We start from the raw sequence: 23,449 nt of genomic DNA, 5'->3' as shown, positions 1-23,449 counted from the left end.
TTCGAATCTTTGAAATTATATTTTTTTTTAATAATTAGAGAACTTTTTAATAGTTCCATTGAATAAATAAGTAATTGTTGCTTCATGAGTTCACTTTTAAAAAGTTAGTGCTGGTAAATGGTCTTACCAAGCTAGTTATCGACAGCTGTAATATATCGATGTTTACTTCTCTACGCTTTGTGCTTAATTTCGCCAAAATCGTATTATAAATAGCGGCCATAACAAGTGTTTAGAATATGGTAAATAATAAATAAAACCCATACCTTTAAAATAACAAGACTGTAATAGCAATACCTCTCAGTTTTCGCTGCTACACAAAGAGGAAAACACGCACCCGCTCTGGGCCTGTGCTTGGGGTCGTGATGCCGAGCCGGCAACTGGAGATGGAGGCAACACGGAGCCGGAAGATGATAATCCATTCGACTTCGACAAAAAAGAACCCAAGCCAACGGATTTTATTGTCTCCGGTGGACTTGATGATCTAGTCAAAGTGTGGGACATAAGGGAGGACAACACATTGAAGTTGCGGCATCAGCTCAAAGGCCATGCGCTTGGTGTTGTCTCCGTGGCAGTCAGCTCAGATGGAAAAAGTGAGCGCGCTAAATGAGAATGGTTTAGAGGCGAACACTAACGCTAATATTTGCAGCTATTGCCAGCAGCTCGCTGGACTCCAGCATGTGTCTTTGGGATGCAAAAACAGGCGATAAAAAGCACTTTTTGACATTTGGACCGGTTGACTTGTGGACGGTGGGCTTCTCACCTTGTGACAAGTATGTAATATCCGGGTTGAATGATGGCAAGATATCCATGTATAGCGTGGAAACGGGAAAGGCGGAACAAGTTCTTGACGCCCAGAACGGCAAATATACGTTGAGCATTGCATATGTAAGTGTGACATATGGAAGTGTGGCTGCCGCAAAATGGATTTCAGTTTCTTGAATTTCACAGAGTCCTGATGGCAAATATATTGCTAGTGGTGCTATTGATGGAATCATTACTATTTTCGATGTAGCAGCGGGCAAGGTTGCACAGACTCTAGAAGGCCATGCAATGCCTGTGCGCAGCCTGTGTTTCTCCCCCAACTCACAAATGCTGCTCACCGGATCGGACGATGGCCACATGAAGCTCTACGATGTGTAAGTAGTGGGTATTTTATCTAAAGCCATTAATAGTAAACAAATGCCATTGCAGCGCACACTCCGACGTGGTTGGCACCCTTTCGGGACACGCGTCCTGGGTGCTGTGCGTTTCCTTCTCCGACGATGGAAAACATTTTGCTAGCTCCTCCAGCGACCGCAGCGTCAAGATTTGGGACACGGCTGAACGCAAGTGCTTGCACACATTTAACGAGCATGGAGATCAAGTATGGGGTGTGCGATACAGCCCGGGAAATGATAAGGTGATATCCGCCTCGGAGGACAAATCGCTTAACGTTTACTACTGTCCTCCAAATGCCATTGTGTGATCGGATCTTCCGAATTTAACTAATAAATTGTAGGCTAAAATTAACAAACCGCATTTATCTAACGGGAGCTCTTATACATATACATAGCTACACTTATGTACTACCCTCCGGCGGACTGCTGGGTCGCTCCTTCAGTACCATCTGCTTAGCCTGAGTCAGCAACGTGTCCTTATACTTTTGATCAGGTATATAGACGCTAAAGGTTTTGAAGTGCTGCAGTATATCCTCTAAAATTACAACATTTTTAATGTTCTACATAGTTTTGTATAGTTATCATCTACCTACCCACGTGCCCCTGTTTAAGTTTATATTCATCGGCAATCTTTTTGGCGGTCCAAGTCTCGGCATCGAGTTGATGATTGTTAATAAACTCCAGCGCCTGTCGCAGCGTGCAACGCCCAGGTGTGACACGAACCGGCTCTTGATACCCGTACTCAAAATCATTGGGGGCTTTGCGTTCCAATGGCAACGGCCGCTCTTCCTTGACCGCCTCTGCCGCTTGGCGGTCCAGAACGCGTTGAATCTGCAGACAAGTAGAACACTTTAAAATACTGTAGGCATATACTTCGTGAAACCCACATATCGATCCTCTGAAGTTACATAAACATCTTTCAGTCGATTGTCCAACACCGAGTCCTTTTTGTTTAGCTTATCCACGAACTTAGGGTCCACTGAAAAAAATAAGCATGTCAAATAACCACTTGTGCATCTCTGTTATCTGGCATTTACATTCTAACGTGCGTTCCATGTCCCTTAAATTTGACTCATATTTGGGCGCCGGTGTAGGTTTTTCACGTTCGATTACTCTATGGGCTCGATTCTCGGCGTTGAAGCGATTTGCCTTTCGCGCTACCATGGACATTACTTTACCCATTGCCAAAATTGTAACTGTTTTAATTAATGATCAATTATGATGCAGATTCCCCCACTAAGCCAGAAAACGGCCAAGAATTGTAAACATAACCAAATTTCAGCAGTGCTGGTAAATGTCAGAACCTTAAAATCAGCTGCAGTGCTGTGGAGGGCCTGACATGCACAGCTGGCACATGTAAACAAACTGGAATTGTAACCGGTGTTATTATTATCATGTTGAAAATGTTCCCAATGATCTGGAGTTGCAGCATTCGGCGTGCCAATAACTTAGCTGTTAAATATAGTACTAAGGCCAAACGGGCCCAGCATGCCGAGAAGTTGGCGCGCTACAGCCACGAGTTTCCCGAAAAGTTGCTCAACAAGAAACAAAAGATACCGGCGCACATGTACGTGGCTAACTCGGAGCTGGCACAGCAAATTTCCGACTATCTGGATCCGCATCTGCAGCGCAGCAGGTGTGACACCGTGGTGGAGCTAAATCCAGGCGTGGGCCACTTTACGCGCCACCTGCTCGATCGTGAAACACAGTTTCGCCGGATTATCTTGATTGAGTGCATGGAATACTTCTTGCCACGTTTGCAGGAGATTCACACGCTATATCCTGAGCGCGTGAAGGTACGCCATGGTGATTTTGTCAACCTGTGGAAGCTGGCATACATGGACAAACTTGATAATGGAACGCGCTTAGCTGAGCTATTACACGATGTTCCACAGAAGGCATACAATGATGGTGGGTTATTTTGTGTACACATACATTGTATTCGATCAAGTGGGAATTAAAATAGACGTTTAGATTAATTTGAAATTAAATTATTTTCATGTTTGCAGAACCCAACATGCTGGTTTTTGGCGCTGTAGGATCGTATCAGTTCTTTCAGCATTTGATAAATTCACTGGTTTTTCAAAACAGTATATATAGCCTGGGACGCTGTGAAATGATACTAGCACTGCCGCCACCTATTTATGTTGTAAGTATGAACTGCCACATACGCGTATACTCTTGCGTTGATTTCCATTTTTTTCAGCATCTAACCTGCTCCAATGAGATAGGTTATTTAATCTATCGCTCCACTACAATTCTTTTCCAAATACTGTTTGAGCATCGCTTTATTGCGAAGGTCCCGCGCGATCATTTTCTGCCAACACAGGCAGACTACAATCTCAATAAGAGCAGCAAACTGGCGAAGGTCCGGTCCATTCATCCGGAATACCTGTATCTTGTGAAATTCGTGCCACGTCCCAATCTTCACGAGCTTTGCGCGCCCCATGATTTGCCCGCGCTTTGGTTCTTCATCAAACAGAATTTTGTCAGTCGCCGCAATCGCATCGTACCTAACCTGGAGTGAGTAACTCAATCCCACATCTTAACAACTTACCAATTTTAAACCATCTATTTCAGAAAGTGGGTACCTGGCTGCGGACCTAGGCTGATTATCAATTCAGAAAAATGCGTGCCTGTTAATCCACTAAACGCTGACGAATCGAGCAGCAAATTGCCACAGTACTCCACAGTGAGCACCACAATGAGCACGCAGGATTATTTTCCAGGAATCAACATCTACACCCAATTCGGTGATCTCAGACCCAGTCAGGTGCTGACGTTATTTTCACAGTTCCGCCGTTGGCCAGAGTATGAAGAAAGCTCTTTCCTTGCTTCGCTGGAAAACACTATACTAAAACTGGAGACCTCAAGTGATGAACAAACCATTGAAGAGAGTGTCATCCTACAGGAAGAGGATGATATAACAGTCGACAGCGTAGAAGAGCTGTTAGAAGAAACACCAAAGTCAGTAAGGAGTCACAATAAAAGCAAAATTAACAAATAGTATATAACCACAAGTGTCTTAAAGAGTTGTGACTGATTCCTTCTCCAACCGAAATATTTAAATAAGTTAAATGCACTCCTAGGGCTTATACATATTTTAAAAAAACTTTAAAGCTTGGGTTACTTGATTGGTTGTTGTCGACCCAAATGTTGTATAAAATCTGATGAATTAATATATTCAAGATATAAATTTGTTGATGATTCATCTGGACTCTGACTCTCCCATATTAGTGGTGGCTTCTGTCCAGAAAAAAGGTAGTGATTGCATAAATATGTTTTTCTAATGCTAATCAGACATGCACCAATGTATGCTCTCATATACTCCAGTAGTATTTATTTACACGCCACAAAGAATAAACTACAACACTTTTTATTTAAAGAGCATACAAACATAGGTTACGTGATTTTTTTTCTTATTACTCATTACAAGAAAACTCCATAAAAAATACAAAAAACATGAAAACCCTCAGTTTTAGCCATAACCATCCTATGTCAAGCTCATAAAATTGAGTGGCAAAGTTTAAGCATTAAAACATTACTTGGGCTTATCCATATAAATTAAATACATACATATGTTATCTTTATTCTTTGTTTAATGTATAAATGTAGGTCAACATTTTTTTAAGTGCTCATAAATTTCCTCTGCTTCATTGCGTCGCCACACAGCGACCCTGGATTGACATGCGACTTCCTCGACCACATTTCTGAGCCACCTCAATGTGATAATCAGGTGGCGCTACGAGTGTGGCATCCTCTTCTCCGAAACGAGTCTGCAGTTGCAGAGAAAGTTGTATACAGTCAACCATCAGCGTTTTGGGATTGACGCCCAAGACATAGGTGTACTCTTTAAGAGGGCACGGATTGGAATGGCCTTGGTTGTTGCCAAACTCGTAGCACTTGCCTTGAATCATAAAATGATTATCTTCCCGGCAGGGATTGCTCACGCATTCTGGTATGATTTTGTCCTTGTAAAGGACCAGCATTTCACCGCTCTTGCAGGGCCCTTGCCTATAAGCAGGGAAGCAAGCGTCCGAATCGGGATGGTAAAGAGCAGCTACATACATGAAAAAGAATACTCATATTAGAGGCTGTGTAATCCCATACAGATACACTTTTAGGATTATTCCAATTGGAAATATCCCTTACTTAAGAAACTAAAAGATTTCACCTGGTGCGCAATCGCAAATCCAGTCGTCAAACTGATCGCCCGGATAGAGTAGCTCGTACTTTTTACAGCGCGAAGGTGAGTAAAGAGGTTTCCGGCCCTGTAATTGAGTGTGGGAGAGCGCGAGAGAGCAGGAGAGGTGAATAACAGAAAACATAAGCATGAATTACCGTTGCTATTAATAATAACGCACAGCTTTTGTTTTGCTTTGTTGACGCCTTATCATCTACAACGGCGACAGGGTCAACTCACCGCCAGATTCGCCTTCTGCTTATCGACGGCCCCTTCTTCGACAAACGCAACCTGCGCGTGCGCCAGTGTCTCAATGCCGACGATAAACCAAGTTGAGAGTAGCAATAAGCGCATTTTAATATTCAATTTCTGAAGAGTTGTCTTGCGGTTGATTTTAATTAATAGGCATTCGACTTTCTACACTCATGCATACGATATGGAACGCAGATTTGTACACACAAAACTTCAATTAAAAACAACAATAATTTCAGATTTAGCAAATACCAGACAGCGAACACAATCAGCGGACGCTCTCAGCCTGCGTAAAAACAACAAAACAAAAATATCTTTAAACAAGCTCGTCGTTATCCCAACGTCCGCCCAGCTCTAGTACCGGATTTAAACTGAGAAGCAGATCGAACAGAGCTACAGAGCCAAAGCTACGCTTAAGTTGGTGAGAGTGCGCGAAGCGAGTATTTGTGTGTCATCATGGGGTTAAAAACGCTATCGTCACAATACTACGAGTATTGTATATTTACTTAATACTGGCCATCCCATTATTATTTAAGGAACACTATTTTATTTTAAAAATGAATTCGATAATCCATTTTAAAGAACATACTCGCCAGTACATACATGTATATCGTTCATTTAAAAACAAAAACATGATCGTTCCAAATGATATAGAAATTTAGTCTTATGCGTTTCAGTTTTATTTTCGCCACTCAGTTTCTTCCTCTTTAATAGGTAAGCGAGGGAATAGTACACTTTTCGACGTTAACATATAAATAAGTAAAACAATATTAAATTATGACATATATTATGTGTGCTTTTTAAATTGTAACCGACTTTTAGATATGGGTATTGGCAGATTAAACATGTTAAAAACATTGGAACCTTGTTATCTTACGATGAAAATAATTATCTGAAACACACCTTAAGAATGTTGCGGTTGGAGTATGAATGGGGAGCTACGATTTTGTTTTAAAATCCATTTATTTCAAAGATACATATGTAAATAAAAATAGAATGTTAAGCAAATTTCAAAAGTGTTTGTTTCGAGTTCTGTTTTAGGTTTTATTTTAATCATTAATAATTGTTATAAAGCTATCAATTATTTAAATGCTAGAGAATGTTTTCTTATACCTTTCTTCAAAGAGCAAAGCTTGGATTTGTAACAGCTTGGATTTGAAATTTATAATTATTATTAGAATTATGTGAAAATCAAGGTCTAATCTTTTGATGAACAAATGTTCCTTAGTGGTATCAAAGCACATTCATAATACATACCTGCACATACATATACATATGTGTTTTGTATAAATAAATAGGAACGAAGAAAAATGTGCCAAAAATGACCAAATGCCTGAACGAAAACGAAACCAGTTCAAAAATCTCCATTTACAACTAATTCTCTGGTCAGCTGGGCAGCGCAGGTACACTCGATTTTTGGTTATTTTATTAGGTCGGCTATTACAACAAGTCCCGCAGAAGTCTTCGCTTGCAACTTGGCTTACCTAATTGAATTTAATAACTCCACAAACTACTGTGTAATTGGACTGCCGTTTAGAGTGCAGAAATACAGCAGTTAACTTGTGCAAAACACAGACAAACATATTTACCTTATAGGTAGATAGATGTTTTGATTAGGAAAGCTATAATTGGCAAAGTATATAGTCAGATTTCAAACAATTGTTGCTTGTTTTTGTTTATCAAATTACAAAAATAAGAAAAAAAGAAGAGAGGAAAACATTCGAAAATAGATGGAAGCCCTGGCACGTTAAACAGCTGTTAATCACTAGTTGTTTCCTTTAAAGAAAGGAATTCCAAAATTCACTTTTAATGTAGCTTAAAAAAGCAAGCAATTTTAAATTATTGTGGAAAATGGATGGTGATGATTCAGCAGGTAAGCAGTCTTTCTGAAGTTAAATTTTTATCTATGTTATGCGTTTTACAAATGCGCAGAAATCGATGTTAATGAAGAAGGCGCAGATGCAGGTGAAAACGCTGCTGATGTAGCGGACATGGCGATGGAGCAGCAGGACGGTGCAGCTGCAAATGCAGAGGTCGTGGAAGCCGAGGCATATGCAGAAGCTCCAATTCGTGAAATAGCCGCTGTAGCTGCAGCCCACGAAAATAACCGCGTACGGCTGGAAAACATGATTGAAGAGGTGGACACTATGTTTGAGGAGGTAAATGAGTTGATGGTCGATGTGGCAGAACTGATGCGCCACGCCAGTGAGCTAACAGAGGCCATGGGCAATGATGACCCGACTGTAGCAAGTTTAGAAATGGCTGAAGCTGCTCCGGCCAGTAGTGATATTGATAATTTGGCAGCCGATCAGCAGCCTGATCGGGATATCGTGGATGAAGATGCCCATTTAAGTGACCATGATGCTAGCCCCAGTGGTTCTGAGAGCAGTGACATTTCGGTGGACAGTCCAGAGAGCGAGGGTGAGTAAAAGCGAAGAGCCGACCATTTCTAGTACAACTATCCAACAGATGACTCGGACGGAGAAGCGTTTCCACGCTGGACGATACCACAAAATCGCATGCGAAGGGCCGTTGATATGCTTGTGTCACAGGCGCGCAGCAGCGATGGTGGCATAGCCGGTTTGCTAAATCGTGACAATTTTTTGCAACGCGTCCGAAGTATGGTTTTCAGTCAGGAGCGGCGCAGTAGAGCCAGCGATGAGGCAAGCGTTGATGTTGGCGATGGTGGTGGACCGAATACAAACGATGTGGCGCCAGCGGGGCTGCCCCCTCTACCACCACCTCCACCGCCGATCGACATTGACATGGAGTTTGACACAAATCTGCCTGCAGAGCATTCTTATTTTGGAACTAATCTTAATCGTGTTCCGGGAGTCGACTACCTTGAGGTTGGCAGCACGCATCGTATGCTGATTTTCCTGCACCAGCACATTCTCTTTCCCGGTGAAGTATTGCCCTTCATGATTGACGGCAGCATCATAGACGATGAGATACAGGACAGTGGTCGGGATGGCGTGATCTTTGGCGTAGGCTTTCCACTAATGCAGCCGCCCGACGACAACCCGCACAAGCTATATGGGGTTACTTGTCAAATCTACGAGAAGGGCGAGGGCGGTCGCCAAATGGTGTTCTACAAGTCGCGAGCTCTACAGCGCATTGTCATCAACTGTGACGATATACAAGGGTAAGTTTTTGGGTTGCACCTTTCAAAAATTAATTTCTCGTATAGAATTGTCATATTGTTAATGGTTTTATGCCATTTTTCTTGCTTCTTTCTGTATATAACCATACATATGTATATGTACTTGGTTCAATGGTGCTGTGTGCGAATTGATCCCTAATGTTGCTACAATTAGAACCTCTTACAGACCGCCACAATACATTGCTCGCAATCCGACCACCAAGTGCTACAGCAAGGTAAAAATACTGCCCGAGTACTTTCTGCCTGAGCCTCTAAAGTGCATAGATATGGGCTCAATGAATCGTTTTCGCGATATACCATCCATGCGTGATAAGTTTCGGCGCTATCAGATGGCAAGCACACCCTGGCCCATGGAAGCATGTGAGGAGTACTCATTTGAAGACATCGTCGAGAAGGCGCGCAAAAAGCTGGAGCAGCACAAGATTGACACAATGCCAAAATGTCCGATACAGTTGTCCTTTTGGCTGGTGCGAAATTTGCACCTGACTGAAAAGATGATGCGGCTCACATTTCTCACGGACTCGGTTAACACCCGTCTAAAGCTTATTGGAGGTACCCTCAAAGAAGAGTCGCTGTTCTATTGTCGCTACTGCAACAGTAGCCTAGCCTACTGCTCCGATCTGTTTGCCATGTCCAAGCATGGCGTGCAGACTCAATACTGTAATTCAGGTAAACAATTTTACAATTTCCTGCAATAATGTTTTCAACTACTGCTAATTAGAGGTAAATGCGGAAACTTGAATCCCAAATCCTAACCAACCGATTAATATTCAGGTCAACTATGTGTGTTAGAATTATTTTTAATCTTAAAAAGCTTTCATTGGAAGCTACTAGGGTGCCTACTTCCCATCCATCTGCCTTATTTGGGCATTTATTTATATTTAGCAACCAAGCAAAGGTTAGCACAATTGCTTTAGACATCAAAGAAGATGCATTAGGATGCAAAAAGCGCCAGCATCTACAATAGCAACCTATCCGCAGAGTATTGGTTAATTTCCTAGAATTAGTTAAATTGGGCATTTATTATAAACCTGTATTAATTGTCGATTCTTGCAGCTGGCTACATACACGAAACAAATACGGTTTATCGGGTCATGGCACATGCCATTGGATATAGCGGCGAACCATCCACCGAGTTCAGTTGGTTTCCTGGCTACCAGTGGCACATCATCTTGTGCAAGTTTTGCGCCCAGCACGTTGGTTGGGAATTCAAAGCGGTTGAGCCGAATCTGGCACCAAAGGTGTTTTTTGGGCTGGCTGGCTCCAGCGTCCGGATTGGCAAGACAAGTGAACGCACCCCCGTTAACGGTAACACTTTTGTGGTCAGAAATTTGCTGCGCCTAGTTTCCAGAGATCTCGAATGAGGCTGGCGTGTTGTGAAGCGTTTTTGCTGCGGCTGCTGTTGCCGACGCTGCGGTGCCGACAGGCGCGAATTGTTTGAATTGCAACATCTCTAATTTATAAATAAACGTAAGGCATTTGGAGTTCATTGTCGCTTAGACGTTTCACAACTATGTATTTCTTTCAATCCCTTTACTTCTCCGGAGTTGATCTAGGAAATGCGGGTCGGGGACTTGCAACCAGAAAGATTGATTTACATAAACAAAAATTTAATTTAATCTAATAAGTTTAATTAAATATAAAACGTATTTTACAAATGTGACACTTAAGCTAACCACTTTGCAAATTCATTTTACAATTGTCTCCATATGCTTACAATGTTTTACTACTGTATGTGAATAAATATGCAAGTGTGCGGAATGGAGAATGTCCTGGGATATGTTTATTCATTTAAAAGCGCCACAAAGGAGGTGGATAGTTTCTAAGAACAAATGAATTGGTTATTAATATACATATATGTGTGTACATGAAGAGCTAATAATAGTAAATTAGTAATATGGACCATTGCACTCACCGCCTTGCAGAAAGGGCATAGCCCAAAGGATACCTCAAGAAAAGTCTTGCCTCCTGACAGGGAGTTGAACCATTTCTTTAAGCATGCCGCATGACACTTGAGTACGCAGCGGGTATTGTCGCAGGACACAAGCGGTACTTCGCCTCCGTCCAAGCGATAAACGTAACAAATATTACAATGTTGCTGCTCCTCCTCAGCCTTGCTAGTACTCAAATCGCTCAGAGGCATTGGAAAGTAGCACAGATCAAAGATTCTCAGTAGATTGTTATGTATGCTCAGCTCGATGTCCCAGCTACTCAGCCCATCGCTAAGCACATGACGCAGGTGACTTACTTCCTCGGTCGGTCCAATGATCTGCAACTCCATGGATGAGTGAATGGCAAAGGGATCTGCAATGCTTAGCTTAATGTAAACACGATCCTTAAGCGGGAACACGCGAATGCTGTCTTTTGTGGTGATAGGATATGGCTGCAGTACTTGACACAACTCGTCTATGTCCACGAAACTCTCGTAAAAGGGACTCAGTTCCTCTAAAAACTTAAGATAAAGTGCCAATGGCTCGCTGAGCGTGCGCGCCTGTTGCTTAAACAGCTCGTTCCAGTTGACACATTCCGGCAAACTGTGCTCTAGAAGGCTTAACGTGGGCAGCTCCAGCTCCAGGTAGTGCTGGTCGTAGTCGACAAAGCGGCTAAAGCGCACCCGTGTCCGTTGCACATTCATTTGCATGTGGTATTCCTGGGAGTCCTGTAGGGCCACAATCTCGAAATATATGTCGCTGATTTTGGGGTGGTGGTGGTCAGGGTTCGATTTATTTGACATTGTCGACGACACAGACACAAGTTGGGGTAAGCGCGACAGTAATTCTTCCAGACCCCATTCGGATTCTAGTTTAAGATTTCCACTGTGGTAGGATTGATACTCAAAGTTCTGTAACACGTACAACTGTAGGTCCCTCAGCTCCGGGTAGTGCGGCAAGAAGAGCTTTATATTATAAAGTTCCTGTGATTACAATTCAAGTGTAGTCATATGTGTGTAGTTGGAGTTGCACCGTGCAGAAGAGCTGTAATTATTTACCCCGACCTGAGCGACACCTCTGATAATGAAGGCGCCGCTCTTGTTGCGCTCCGCCTCGAGACCAGGGAATGTGCGCGCCAGCAAGTCATTTAAATTAGTTACCTCGCTTTGCATTTTAAACCAATAGAACGATTACTAAAGAAGTCGATATCGATACAGCTGCAGTTGTCAGGCTGAACTAGTTCGTGAACGGGTATGTATGTACATACATATATTTTATTTTCGCCGCGGCGCTATAAATAGATTTTCGCTTAACATGAGTGGCAATAATTTTACTAGCTCTGTAGGCAACCCATTTGACCGAGGCTCTGTTGGCCGTGTCGGTAAACGGATGAGTGCTGTATTATTGATGAACGTGCGGTTATTTCTCCGAGTAGAGCCGCGGGTTCAATTCTCGGCGATGGTGGAAGAGGAAAGGAGGGCGGCAAGATAAGTTTTTATTTATAATAACAGATTTTTATATCCTTGGTTATTGTTCATACTAAACCCAAACAAGTAAGGTTTTGTGTAGTAAGAACCAAGGTAAATCAAAATCCTTCACGGTTCATTATCCTGTGCAGAGCAATACTTAACACTGCTAAGGGTTTCCCAAGAGTGAAGACAATATACATAAAATATATTATATAAATATTTTTATTATACCCAGAGTACCTGTGCCCTAGGGTGTTGTCCGATATAACGTGTTTTTTTCTGAGTCTTGTCAATTTTATTTGGTCGAGTCTGTAGAGCTTTAGGTTTGGTATTTAATTAAAGTATTGTATAACATAGCTTACTTGTGGGTTAGATTGCTTCACCATGAGAAAGTGTATTGGAGAGTGCTTAAGTAAACTTCTAGTTGGTGCTTTGACTTCATTTATAATGGCACCGGAGTTGAAGTTAGGAGTAAATAATAGTTACAGTTTTATTGAGTTGGTTTTTTTTTGTTGCTAATACCAATGTGGCTGGGGATCCAGATAAGTTTGAGTTTTGGGAATTCAGTGGTTAGCACGCTGATCGCTGGCGCTGACAGTGAATCGGAGAAGATGTGGTGTTTTTATAGCCTGTACCCAAAGGGTAAAGGGTAGGCATGGCCGTAGCGAGGGGAGTGCAAAGCGGGCAGCTGCCCCCCCCCCCTCGTTTTTTCTGAACGGAACAAAAATTTTGCAGACAAATTTGAATTTGTTCCGCATTCACGAAAAAAAGACATCCAATTTATGGCTACAGTTAATTTATCAGCTAGATTGCTGTGAAGATATAATGTTGAGATATATACATACCTATATATGTATGGGCACGAAAACATTGTGTTAATATGCTCAACATATAACTCTTAACTAGCCCTATATTTGGAGCTAAGGTTGATTTTGGGCAACAGGACAAACGGGGCAAATAAGTTGTTTTTGCGGCCACCAGTTCGCTGATTTTATCGAAACCTGAGGCAATATATATTAATGCTACTAATTTTAGAATGTTGTGCAATATTATCTCTTAAAAATAGTTTTGGTTCAACAGTTCTAAAAATGCAGTTTCAGTTCTGAACTGTCGAAACAAAATAATTTGTGATTTCTTTATCTGCCATAACTTTCTTTTGATAACTGCCCCGACCCCAGATACGGATCCAATCCATGTTAGCTTGTAAAAAAATTCTGTTCAACTGAGAAGCATACGAATTCTTTTTAGAAAATTAATTAGACTTGATACTATAAATTGATTTACAAACTGAGAGCAGCACCCTTTAGAAAAATTACATATTTTTCTCTTCTTTTGCACGCCTCTTTATTTTTTCGCCGCCGGTATTATTTATCTAGATTTCTATAATTTTAAAGTATGTACACGTATGTATATAAACAATTATCATTTATGTAAGAAAACATAATTTCAAATTGTTAAATTGTACACTCTCGATGTCGCACGGGTCCAACTTTATATTAGTTCCACGATCACAAATTTTATTTTTTTGCAAGTTTTTTTTTACATTTTATTGCATTGGAAATTTCAAATTTGCATTAACTTGAATTTAATTTTTCCCTATTTATACCCTGTACCCAAAGGGTAAAATGGTATATTAGTTTTGTTCGAATGTATGTAACACACAGAAGGAGGCATGGCAGACCCCACAAAGTATATATATTATTGATCAGGATGACAAGACAAGCCGATATAGCCATGTCCGTCTGTTCGTCCGTCTGTCTGCCTGTATGAACGCAAGGATCTCCGAAAGTATAAGAGCTAGAATAACCAAACTTGGTATACAGATTCTCCTGAGCCCGAGAAAGGACGAGTTTGTTCATTTTTTCTGATCCACCCCCCCAGGCCCAATGCACACATACATACATATGTACAAGTAAACAAACACGCATAGACACGATTCTGATGTAAATGTAAATGTATGTATGCATGTATGGAATATTTTATATTTAATTTAGTTTCGGCAGCAGCAGACGAGCGGCCGCTGGATCTATATTAAATTTGGATCTGTTGCATCGGGCTGGTCAAAAAAGCAAAGTGGCAGCGCTACGGGAGGCGCCAAAATTTGAAGCTGGCACTGCAGCGCCATCTAGCGGTACCAAGCGAGGCAACTGCAGTCTCGCAGGCGCAGGGTCTTGTCTTCCCCAAAGTGGGGAAACGTCAAGGCCCCGATGAACGGATGCGCAAGGCCGTAGAAATCTGCAGAGGTGCGACATCCGGCGTATAAAAGACAAGCCGCAACACGCCATTCCTGTTTTTTGGGGCGACCTTTTGGACCCACGGGGCGGCGACCTTTTTCTTTGGTTAGTAAGCTGAGACCTGGAATTACAAAAAAAAAGAAGCGTGTTACAAGCAGTTCGAAGTTGGGCAAACAGGGGCATAAATACAAGGCGGAACCGCTGCCCATGTAGACGTACCCATATATATATATCCACTTGAATGTGCTGACCGGTGCTTTAATGCCTTTTGTTCCTTGGCATATAGATTTTTCCGGCATATCGCCAAGTTTCGTGGACAACGGTGGAACTGTGCGCAGCAGCTGCAGCGGCCCTCGTAAACAGCAGTACAGGCTGCATCGTAACAGGAGCAACAGCAACAGCCAACAGTAGCAGCAAATCCAACAACGGCAGCGACACCGCCATCCGCAGCGCAACAGCAGCGCCATCAATAGCTGCATCGTAGCTGGAGCAACGGAAACCACGTCAGTCTGCGCCATCCGCAGCGGAGGAAGAATCAGCCGGTGAGTCCGTTCCTTGGCCACGCACCGTGCCTGTTGTTTGCGTCTGAGCTGCCACAAGGCAGAGACCCTACGCGCTGTTCGTTTATGTGTGTGTTAATGTGAGCTGTACCTGCGGGGTCCCACGCGCCGCCCCATTTTAAGTTTTTGCAGTAAAGAAAATAATACAATTAAAATATATAAATATATCTTAACAAGCCGAAAGCGAGGCAGAAAGCGGCACCAAGACAGAGCTTGGCGCTCTATTTAATAAAAAATTTATACTTACATTTATGAAGAAATCGTAGATGTTTCAGTCTACAAAGTTCTATAAGTTTGCCAATTTTATACCTTGTACCCGTAGGGTAAAAAGGGTATACTAGGTTTGTGCAAAGTATGTAACATGCAGAAGGAAGCATCTCCGACCCCATAAAGTATATATATTCTGAATCAGCATGACGAGAGAAATCGATCTAGACATGTCCGTCCGTCTGGATGAACGCGAGGATCTCAGAAACTATAAAAGCTAGAATAACCAAAGTTGGCATCCAGATTCTCCTAGGTCCGAGAAAGGACGAGTTTATTTAATTTTTTGGAATTTTCCCCCCCTTCCCCCGCTACAGAATTTCGTCAATTCAATTCGGTCAATTCTAAGAAAAGTTATTAGCGAAACAAATTCTCGCCAGTACAACCCCCACAAACTGCAGCAACAAGTTCGCTCTTCTTCTTCCTCTTTTTGGGCGCATATAACTCAGTGACGGAAGTTTACCTGGCATGACGAGAGAAATCGATCTAGACATGTCCGTCCATCTGTCCGTCCGTCTGGATGAACGCAAGGATCTCAGAAACTATAAAAGCTGGAATAACCAAAGTTGGCATCCAGATTCTCCTAGGTCCGAGTAAGGACGAGTTTATTTTATTTTTTTTAATTTTCCCCCCCTTCCCCCGCTACAGAATTTCGTCAATAGCGTCCACATTTCAAATGCTACCTAAACCAAACTTTGCACACATAATTTATATATAATTGTCTACTGTTGTTCAAAATTTCAATACTCAATTCGGTCAATTCTAAGAAAAGTTATTAGCGAAACAAATTCTCGCCAGTACAACCTCCCCAAACTGCAGCAACAAGTTCGCTCTTCTTCTTCCTCTTTTGCTGCTGCTATGGGCGCATATAACTCAGTGACGGAAGTTTACCTGGGTACAGGGTATTACACTGTCGGGCTTGCTCGACTGTAGCGTTCTCTCTTGTTAACCCTAGAAAACTTGTTGTGGTTAATATGTCGTGCTGCAAGAAGCCTTGCACATATAAAGATGCTCTAAATTGTGACCAACTGCAGTTCATAAGCTGCTGGTTGTGTGACAATATGATGCATATTACGTGGCGGTGTACAATAACGTGAGAAATCATTTTGTAAAGCTGCACAAGTTGACTAAGCAGTTGGCGAGTGATTTCGAGTCAGGAGCTAAGTTGCTTAGCAAGTATCTATATCTATATAAAACAGTTTGTCCTGACTGACTGACTGATTGGTGATCAACGCACAGCCCACACGGTAAAAGCTAGGATGCTGAAATCAAGCTGTAGATGCGCACTAAGAAGGGATTTTGGAAAATTCGAGCTCCAAAGGGGGGAAAACGAGCTCCAAAGTTAGTTTGAAAAATCCGCATTTTTTAGCCGATCCACATAAAACTTGGTTTCTGAAATCAATAAAAGAATACAAAGAAAACTGCATACTCGGTTTTTTAAATTTTTTGTTGGAGCTTGAATTATTGGGGTTTTCTTGGGGCACAAAAGGAAACCGCGTCAACAGTCCACACGGTAAAAGCTAGGATGCTGATTCGACCTCCAAAGGGGGGAAAAGTAGCTCCAAAGTTTGTTTGAAAAATCCGCATTTTTCAACCGATAGTTTCTAAAATCAATTAAAGAATACAAACAAAACTGCATACTTAGATTTTCGAAATTTGTGTTGGAGCTTGAATTATTGGGGTTTTAATATTTATTCACTATTTCAAATGAAAAGTTTTAGTCCGATCGATTTACAATTTGGCATTCAAAGATTTTCAAAATATGCATTTTACAAAAGCAGGCAGAACAAACCATACAAAATATCAAACAGTTGGGGACAACTAAGTATACATACACATACATACAAACAGCTGTTCGTGTAGTTGCGTGCAAACGATTGAAATAGCTAAAGCAAAATGATATTTGATATATGGCAAGTAAAAAACATATTGCTATATTTTAATCGTTGAATGCCAATTTGTTGATATAATGTTGATTACATTACCCAAATTTGAAATCGATCGGACAAAATTTATAACACAAACTATTCATTTGAAAAAGTGAATAAATATTAAAACCCCAATAATAAAATTAAATGCGATATATCGAAAATATCGATACTTGTGTTGATATATCGTAATACATGTCGAATACAAATACATCGAAAAACATCGTTTGAGAGTTATTGATTATAATACTGTATTCGATTGTTCACTGTACACATATGTACATACATACATACATACAAATTTATTTGTGTGTGTACGGTAACTGTAAACTTTTGGCATTTTTCGTATGCAATTAACAGCCGTAAATTATCAAAACGAAAGAAGTTTTGCGAGCCAATAACTTGTTGTTGTTGTTTTAAAAATTTTGATTTGAAAACATAGAACACTATTTATTACAATTAAACAACAGTGTTCGATGGCCCACTGCATACATACAAACCTATATATGTATATAAGAATGTATGTACGTACATACATACTTATTGATGTACATATGTACATACTATACATACAGACGTATGTATATATGTATGTACGTATGTAATACATATGGTGCTGGTGTAATTCATAATGCGAAATTCTTTCTAAGGGGAGCAATGTCCCCCCTGCCCAACCTGCGTACGCCCTTGTAGTCCGTTGTCCTAAAATCCCTTATGCCAAATGTACTAAACAAAGAAAAAATAACATAAAAATGTTTATGTTATAATGTTAATAATTTTTAATTAATTAACATTTCTTGCCCTGTCAGTGCAAGACGAATGTACTTTTATACATATGTATGTATGTATATATGTACATACATTTGTACAAATGAACATTCACACATTAGTGTCTCACATTTTGCTTTGGCTACTTCAACCGTTTGCACGCAACTACACGAACAGCTGCTTGTATATATGTATGTGTGTGTGTATGTATACTTAGTTGTCCCCAACTGTTTGATATTTTGTATTGTTTGTTCTGCCTGCATTTGTAAAATGCATATTTTAAAAATCGTTAAATGCAAAGTTGTAATTTTAGTTACGTAGATTATATTACCCAAATTTGATCGCTACAGAATTTCGTCAATACTGTCCACATTTCAAAAACTACATAAGCCAAACTTTGCACACGCAATCTATATACAGTTATCTACTTTTGGTTTAAATTTGATCGAATTCGGTCAATTTTAAGTAAAGTTATTAGCGAAACATTTTCACTCCGGTACTACGCCCACAAGCTTCAGCACCCGAACTTCGTCAACACTGTCGTCATTTCGAAAACAACATAAACCAAACTTGGTATGCAGACTCTCATAATACCTAGGCAACACAAGTTAGTCTTTTTTTATTTCCTCCCCTCTCCCCCCGCTACAGAATTTCGTCAATACTGTCCACATTTCAAAAGCTACATAAATTAAACTTTGCATACATAATCAACATAATTATCTATTTTGTTTTCTTCGATCAATTTTAAGAAAAGTTATAAACGATACGCATAACAAACTGAAGCAGTGATTTATTATACCCTGTACCCGTAGGGTAAAAAGGGTATATTAGGTTTGTGCAAAGTATGTAACATACAGAAGGAAGCATCTCCGACCCCATAAAGTATATATATTCTTGATCAGCATGACGAGAGAAATCGATCTAGACATGTCCGTCCGTCTGTCCGTCTGTCCGTCCGTCTGTCCGTCTGGATGAACGCGAGGATCTCAGAAACTATAAAAGCTAGAATAACCAAAGTTGGCATCCAGATTCTCCTAGATCCGAGTAAGGACGAGTTTATTTATTTTTTTTTTAATTTTCCCCCCCTTCCCCCGCTGCAGAATTTCGTCAATAGCGTCCACATTTCAAATGCTACCTAAACCAAACTTTGCACACATAATTTATATATAATTGTCTACTGTTGTTCAAAATGTTATTCAATTCAGTCAATTCTAAGAAAAGTTATTAGCGAAACAAATTCTCTCCAGTACAACCCCCACAAACTGCAGCAACAAGTTCGCTCTTCTTCTTCCTCTTTTTGCTGCTGCTATGGGCGCATATAACTCAGTGACGGAAGTTTACCTGGGTACAGGGTATTACACTGTCGGGCTTGCTCGACTGTAGCGTTCTCTCTTGTTTTTCTACTAATGCAATAGTATATACTTTTTCATTCACACAAAAATAAATGCCTAGTGTATGAATACTTACATGAATGTTATGATAATATATTCATATCTTATTTAATAAAGCGATCGTGTACAATCGTTCGTGGATTACCTAGAAACGGTTCAATGTCTTTTTGGGGACATTTTTGTAACGGATTTACTAATTTTTGAGAGGCATCCTAAAAATTACCTGTTGATGAAATACCGGCAAATAAACTGCCAACGCATCCTTTTTAACCGTTGACCTGCAGGTAGTTGCCAATAAAACCGCGTGAACCCATATGATCCCAAAAAACTCAATCAAATAGGCCAGGTCACAAAAGGACTGTATTGCACTAAAAAATGAAGTCGACAAGCGTACCACAAAATTTGATGGGTTTAGTTGCATTTTGCATTAACTTCTGTGCGGTTGTGAATGTGGTGTGATTTTACAATTTAAAACGGGTAAATTTAATTTTGTGAGTGCTTAGTAGTGTTTAGAAGTATAAAGTGCATATTTTTAGAAATATATGTATATGTGTATTTTTTGCCTTCGGCACTTACAAGAAGTGAGTTTACCTTTTCATTTTTATATTTTTTTTGTCGTAAAATAGTTTTTATTAAGACTTTCTTTCGTCTTTAACATATTTTTTGTGTTTCTCAAATTCTGCCTTAAGCATAAATAGTCCTTTTTAAGACTCTGTTTATATTGTGCTAATTTTTTTTTTTACTTTTTTATATTTTGCAAATATTAGTTTTTTATTTACCTTTTAAAATTTCATTAAGTTTTATAACTATGCCTCGTTTGAAAAGTCAATCGGCTGCTACTAGGTCGGAAAGACAAAGAGCGAGAAACCTAGTAAATAGGACTAATTCGAAATATAGTCAGCGGGAGAGGGAATATAATATTGAAGCTCATAGAATTCGCAGGGAAAATGTAGAAATAAGGGAACAGGAACAGGCTGCCGACTCTTTACGGCGATCAATTCGTCGGCAAAATGTAGAAATAAGGGAACAGGAGCAGGCAGCTAATACTCAACAACATTCAACACGTAGGCAGGACTCAGAGTATAGGGAACAGGAGCAGGTAGATAATACTCGACAACACTCGCAACGTAGGCAGGACTTACAGCATAGGGAACAGGAGCAGTCTGCCGACTCTTTGCGGCGATCAATTCGTCGGCAAAATGTAGAAATAAGGGAACAGGAGCAGACAGCTAATACTCTCCGTCGGTCTCAGGCAAGAGTGAATCTAATTTATAGGAACGTTGAGCAAGTTCGCAACACTACAGAAAGACAAAGAGCTAGAATATTAGCAAGACAGGAATCGTTTGACGCTACAAGGAATTTGACTCAGAGAGTTAGACAGCATAGAAGCCTTAGCCAAAATAGAGTAGCAGAAAACCGACGAAATGCAATTCGCAATAGGGAGGAAAGAGCAAATGTTTTAGAAGAGGATATGCAGGTCAGAGTTTTTACAATTGAACATCAAATTGTCCAATTTAATAAAGTAGTGGAATTAGGTCCTGACCAACTTTGCCTTTGCTGTAAAGGCCTTTGGTTCCCCCACCAAGTCGATAGGGTACCCGGACATATATTGAGCAGATAAACGAGCTTACACACACTGAAAGGTTTAGTCAGCTTTGCATAACCATTTTTAGTGTGGCAGGTATATTTTCTTCGAATAATGAAAGGTTTACTTTCTGCAAAACTTGCAGCAGAAGTATTAAAGCTCGTAGGGTACCAAAGGCAGCTATCACAAATGGATTAGATTTTCCCACACTGCCCGATTGCCTTAAAGAACTAACATTTTTGGAGGAAAGATTAATATCTCCCCGCTTGCCTTTCATGGTTATAAAACCCCTTGGATATGGTCGCCAAAGTGGTCTAAAAGGAGCTGTGGTTAATGTCCCAATTACAGTTTCAAACGTGGTTACTTCTCTTCCACGAGCTTTTCACGAAGCAGAGGTTGTTCAGCTCCACCTCAAACGAAGAATGGAATACAGTCATAATTTTATGGCTGAAACCATTAGGCCCTCCAAAATTGCCAGTGCAATCAGATATCTGATTAATACGGAGCTGTATCGGAAACATAATGTAACTCTTAATGAGCAGTGGATGATTTCTTCTACATCCGATACTGTTCCATTTATAACGTCTCAAGCAGACAGAGTAGTTGTTGAGGAAGGTATACAAAATACTTCCGAACAGGCAAATTCAAACATAGACATAGAGCAGATAAATCCAGGAGGGCAAGAAACATTGTTAGACAGCACGCATGCACACAATATCCCTGTGCGTATCACAATTGCTCCTGGTGAAGGCCAAAGACCCCTTGATATGGTTGCAGACTCTGATTCAGAGGAACTGTCATTCCCAACCATATTTGCTGGCGAAAAAAGAAAAACTTCACAAAGTTTTACAACAGTTGTTAGGTCCGAACTTAGAAATGTTGATTGGAGAAGTTGTAGAACGGATAAGTTATTTTATAATTACAAGAAGTTAGAGCTGATCCATATACGCAATAACACATCTCTTTGCTTACGTAAACACGGCATTACAGCTGCTAACGCACTCAGTGAAGATCATATAGATCAATTAATAAGTCACGATGAAGGTTATAGGGTATTAAAAGGCATTCGTACATCTCCTGCTCATTGGGAAGCTGAAAAAAAGAAAGTCATGGCCATGATACGCCAGTTTGGGCTCCCTACTTTTTTTATAACGTTGTCGGCTGCTGAGACTAGGTGGTCAGAGTTGTTAGTTTTACTTAAGAAAAATGTTGATAGGTTTGATATTTCTAAGGAAGTAGCATCAGCTTTAGCCAATGAAGAAAAGGCACGTTTAATAAGAGCAGATCCCGTTACTTGCGCTAGATATTTCGACTACCGTATTAGGCAGGTTTTTAAATTAATGAAAAAGGAAGGGGGGATTTTCGGTAGGCATAATGTTGTTAAATATTATTGGCGAGTTGAATTTCAGCATAGGGGCTCACCTCATATACATGGCATGTTTTGGTTGAAAAATGCTCCTATCGTCGATTTATCTGACGATACGTCTTTTCCTCCAGTAATCAATTTCATTGATGACTTTATAAGCACAAATGTTTCATGTACTGAAGTATCTCAGTACATTGAATACCAGAAGCATGACCATGCTAACTCATGCAAGCGAGAAATAAGGGGGAAACAAATCTGTCGCTTCGGTATTCCGTATCCTCCTATGCCCCAAACGGAAATATTATTACCATTGCCAGAAGACGCTCAAGATATTTCTGTTCATCGCACTAACTTTGCAAAAATACAAAGTATTTTAAATTTTTCATTTGATCCTGATATTATTGAGCTCTTAAATATATTTGACAATTTCCTATCTCATGATCAAATCAATTTAAGCTATGAGCAGTATAAATATGCCATTAGGTCTAGTTTAAAGAAACCCCAAATTTTCCTCAAAAGAAATTTTGAAGCAATTAAGGTGAATGCTTACAACAAACACCTTCTTTCTACCCAAAGAGCCAATATGGATATTCAATTCATATTGGACCCATACGCCTGCTGTAGCTATATTATTAATTACATTAACAAATCGCAAAGGGGTATTTCAAAATTGATGCGAGATGCTGTTGCAGAAATTAACAGGGGTAATTTCAGCATTAAGCAAAAGCTACAACATATAGGTCACAAATTTATTTGCGGTACGGAAATTTCAGCTCAAGAAGCCGTTTACTGCTGTATGGGTATGCGATTATCGGAGACAAGTAACGCAGAAATATATATTCATACTTCGTTGCCAGACCGTCGTGTAAGAATGCTAAAGCCTAGGCAACAGCTTCAAAATTTACCTGAAAATTCAACCGATATTTTCGTGGTAGGATTGCTAGACCATTATGTTCAGCGTCCAAATTATCTCGAGGGTTTGTGCTTGGCAGATTTTGCTGCCAAGTATAGGTTTAGTAAATGCCGAAATGCGACTCGTCATAATATTGACAACGAAGAAGAAGAAGACGGTGAACTTTTAGGTAACACCGTATTTGATCTTCGCGATGGTAGTGGTTTTATTAGGGAAAAGAAAAATTCTTCTATAATAAGGTATAGGAGATTTAATATTAATAATGATAGGCAGGGCTACTTTAGG

At 40.3% G+C, this 23,449-nt stretch overlaps 6 protein-coding genes across 8 annotated transcripts; 3 read left to right on the top strand and 3 right to left on the bottom strand.

Annotated features, from left to right (window-relative positions):
• The first annotated feature begins 141 nt into the window (after positions 1 to 141).
• Positions 142 to 1,509, top strand: LOC115625088 (WD repeat-containing protein 61). The gene is made up of 5 exons (XM_030519986.1): positions 142 to 239; positions 302 to 590; positions 647 to 885; positions 949 to 1,136; positions 1,192 to 1,509. The coding sequence occupies exons 1-5, from the start codon at positions 237 to 239 to the stop codon at positions 1,463 to 1,465; spliced, it is 993 nt and encodes a 330-aa protein (XP_030375846.1). The 5' UTR covers positions 142 to 236; the 3' UTR covers positions 1,466 to 1,509.
• Positions 1,493 to 2,387, bottom strand: LOC115625089 (protein NDUFAF4 homolog). Its single transcript, XM_030519988.1, has 4 exons — positions 2,195 to 2,387; positions 2,045 to 2,136; positions 1,751 to 1,988; positions 1,493 to 1,692 (listed from the first exon to the last, which is right to left on the bottom strand). Exons 1-4 carry the CDS (start codon positions 2,337 to 2,339, stop codon positions 1,559 to 1,561), a joined length of 609 nt encoding a protein of 202 aa, XP_030375848.1. The 5' UTR covers positions 2,340 to 2,387; the 3' UTR covers positions 1,493 to 1,558.
• Positions 2,388 to 2,541: 154 nt separating this feature from the next.
• On the top strand, positions 2,542 to 4,741 carry LOC115625194 (dimethyladenosine transferase 2, mitochondrial). The gene is made up of 4 exons (XM_030520160.1): positions 2,542 to 3,068; positions 3,167 to 3,306; positions 3,364 to 3,680; positions 3,738 to 4,741. Exons 1-4 carry the CDS (start codon positions 2,552 to 2,554, stop codon positions 4,162 to 4,164), a joined length of 1,401 nt encoding a protein of 466 aa, XP_030376020.1. The 5' UTR covers positions 2,542 to 2,551; the 3' UTR covers positions 4,165 to 4,741.
• On the bottom strand, positions 4,718 to 5,942 carry LOC115625195. Its single transcript, XM_030520161.1, has 3 exons — positions 5,581 to 5,942; positions 5,332 to 5,428; positions 4,718 to 5,217 (listed from the first exon to the last, which is right to left on the bottom strand). Exons 1-3 carry the CDS (start codon positions 5,692 to 5,694, stop codon positions 4,811 to 4,813), a joined length of 618 nt encoding a protein of 205 aa, XP_030376021.1. The 5' UTR covers positions 5,695 to 5,942; the 3' UTR covers positions 4,718 to 4,810.
• Positions 5,943 to 7,012: 1,070 nt separating this feature from the next.
• On the top strand, positions 7,013 to 10,520 carry LOC115625361 (protein cereblon homolog). Of its 3 annotated transcripts, XR_003995525.1 has the most exons (6): positions 7,013 to 7,465; positions 7,525 to 8,013; positions 8,062 to 8,737; positions 8,910 to 9,424; positions 9,812 to 10,225; positions 10,303 to 10,520. XR_003995525.1 is itself a non-coding variant. In XM_030520398.1 (5 exons), exons 1-5 carry the CDS (start codon positions 7,444 to 7,446, stop codon positions 10,117 to 10,119), a joined length of 1,998 nt encoding a protein of 665 aa, XP_030376258.1. In that variant the 5' UTR covers positions 7,013 to 7,443; the 3' UTR covers positions 10,120 to 10,520. The 3 variants fall into 3 exon arrangements, 2 of the variants coding, with proteins under 2 accessions (XP_030376258.1, XP_030376256.1); XM_030520398.1 differs by having other exon boundaries at positions 8,922 to 9,424; positions 9,812 to 10,520; XM_030520396.1 differs by having other exon boundaries at positions 9,812 to 10,520.
• Positions 10,365 to 11,858, bottom strand: LOC115625362 (E3 ubiquitin-protein ligase FANCL). Its single transcript, XM_030520399.1, has 3 exons — positions 11,745 to 11,858; positions 10,671 to 11,669; positions 10,365 to 10,577 (listed from the first exon to the last, which is right to left on the bottom strand). Exons 1-3 carry the CDS (start codon positions 11,856 to 11,858, stop codon positions 10,539 to 10,541), a joined length of 1,152 nt encoding a protein of 383 aa, XP_030376259.1. The 3' UTR covers positions 10,365 to 10,538.
• Positions 11,859 to 23,449: the final 11,591 nt, after the last annotated feature.

Source organism: Scaptodrosophila lebanonensis, unplaced genomic scaffold (genome assembly GCF_003285725.1).
Source record: "Scaptodrosophila lebanonensis strain 11010-0011.00,11010-0021.00 unplaced genomic scaffold, SlebRS2 tig00000072-arrow-pilon, whole genome shotgun sequence".
In the NCBI taxonomy this organism is placed as follows: domain Eukaryota; kingdom Metazoa; phylum Arthropoda; class Insecta; order Diptera; family Drosophilidae; genus Scaptodrosophila; species Scaptodrosophila lebanonensis.
Note: the sequence above shows the minus strand (reverse complement) of the source record. Positions and strands in the feature narration are given on the sequence as shown.

Coding starts and splice junctions, on each gene's coding strand:
- LOC115625194 (XM_030520160.1), top strand. CDS start 2,552: ATGTTGAAAATGTTCCCAATGATCTGGAGTTGCAGCATTCGGCGTGCC. Junction 3,307..3,363: donor TGCCGCCACCTATTTATGTT/GTAAGTATGAAC, acceptor CATTTTTTTCAG/CATCTAACCTGCTCCAATGA. Junction 3,681..3,737: donor CGCATCGTACCTAACCTGGA/GTGAGTAACTCA, acceptor CATCTATTTCAG/AAAGTGGGTACCTGGCTGCG.
- LOC115625088 (XM_030519986.1), top strand. Junction 886..948: donor ATACGTTGAGCATTGCATAT/GTAAGTGTGACA, acceptor TGAATTTCACAG/AGTCCTGATGGCAAATATAT. Junction 1,137..1,191: donor CACATGAAGCTCTACGATGT/GTAAGTAGTGGG, acceptor ATGCCATTGCAG/CGCACACTCCGACGTGGTTG.
- LOC115625361 (XM_030520396.1), top strand. CDS start 7,444: ATGGATGGTGATGATTCAGCAG. Junction 7,466..7,524: donor GGATGGTGATGATTCAGCAG/GTAAGCAGTCTT, acceptor ACAAATGCGCAG/AAATCGATGTTAATGAAGAA. Junction 8,014..8,061: donor GGACAGTCCAGAGAGCGAGG/GTGAGTAAAAGC, acceptor ACTATCCAACAG/ATGACTCGGACGGAGAAGCG.
- LOC115625362 (XM_030520399.1), bottom strand. CDS start 11,858: ATGCAAAGCGAGGTAACTAATTTAAATGACTTGCTGGCGCGCACATTC. Junction 11,670..11,744: donor GAGGTGTCGCTCAGGTCGGG/GTAAATAATTAC, acceptor TTGTAATCACAG/GAACTTTATAATATAAAGCT. Junction 10,578..10,670: donor TATGCCCTTTCTGCAAGGCG/GTGAGTGCAATG, acceptor ATTTGTTCTTAG/AAACTATCCACCTCCTTTGT.
- LOC115625089 (XM_030519988.1), bottom strand. CDS start 2,339: ATGGGTAAAGTAATGTCCATGGTAGCGCGAAAGGCAAATCGCTTCAAC. Junction 2,137..2,194: donor CATGGAACGCACGTTAGAAT/GTAAATGCCAGA, acceptor TATTTTTTTCAG/TGGACCCTAAGTTCGTGGAT. Junction 1,693..1,750: donor ACTTAAACAGGGGCACGTGG/GTAGGTAGATGA, acceptor TTGTAATTTTAG/AGGATATACTGCAGCACTTC.
- LOC115625195 (XM_030520161.1), bottom strand. CDS start 5,694: ATGCGCTTATTGCTACTCTCAACTTGGTTTATCGTCGGCATTGAGACA. Junction 5,429..5,580: donor AGCAGAAGGCGAATCTGGCG/GTGAGTTGACCC, acceptor ACTCAATTACAG/GGCCGGAAACCTCTTTACTC. Junction 5,218..5,331: donor GATTTGCGATTGCGCACCAG/GTGAAATCTTTT, acceptor TCATGTATGTAG/CTGCTCTTTACCATCCCGAT.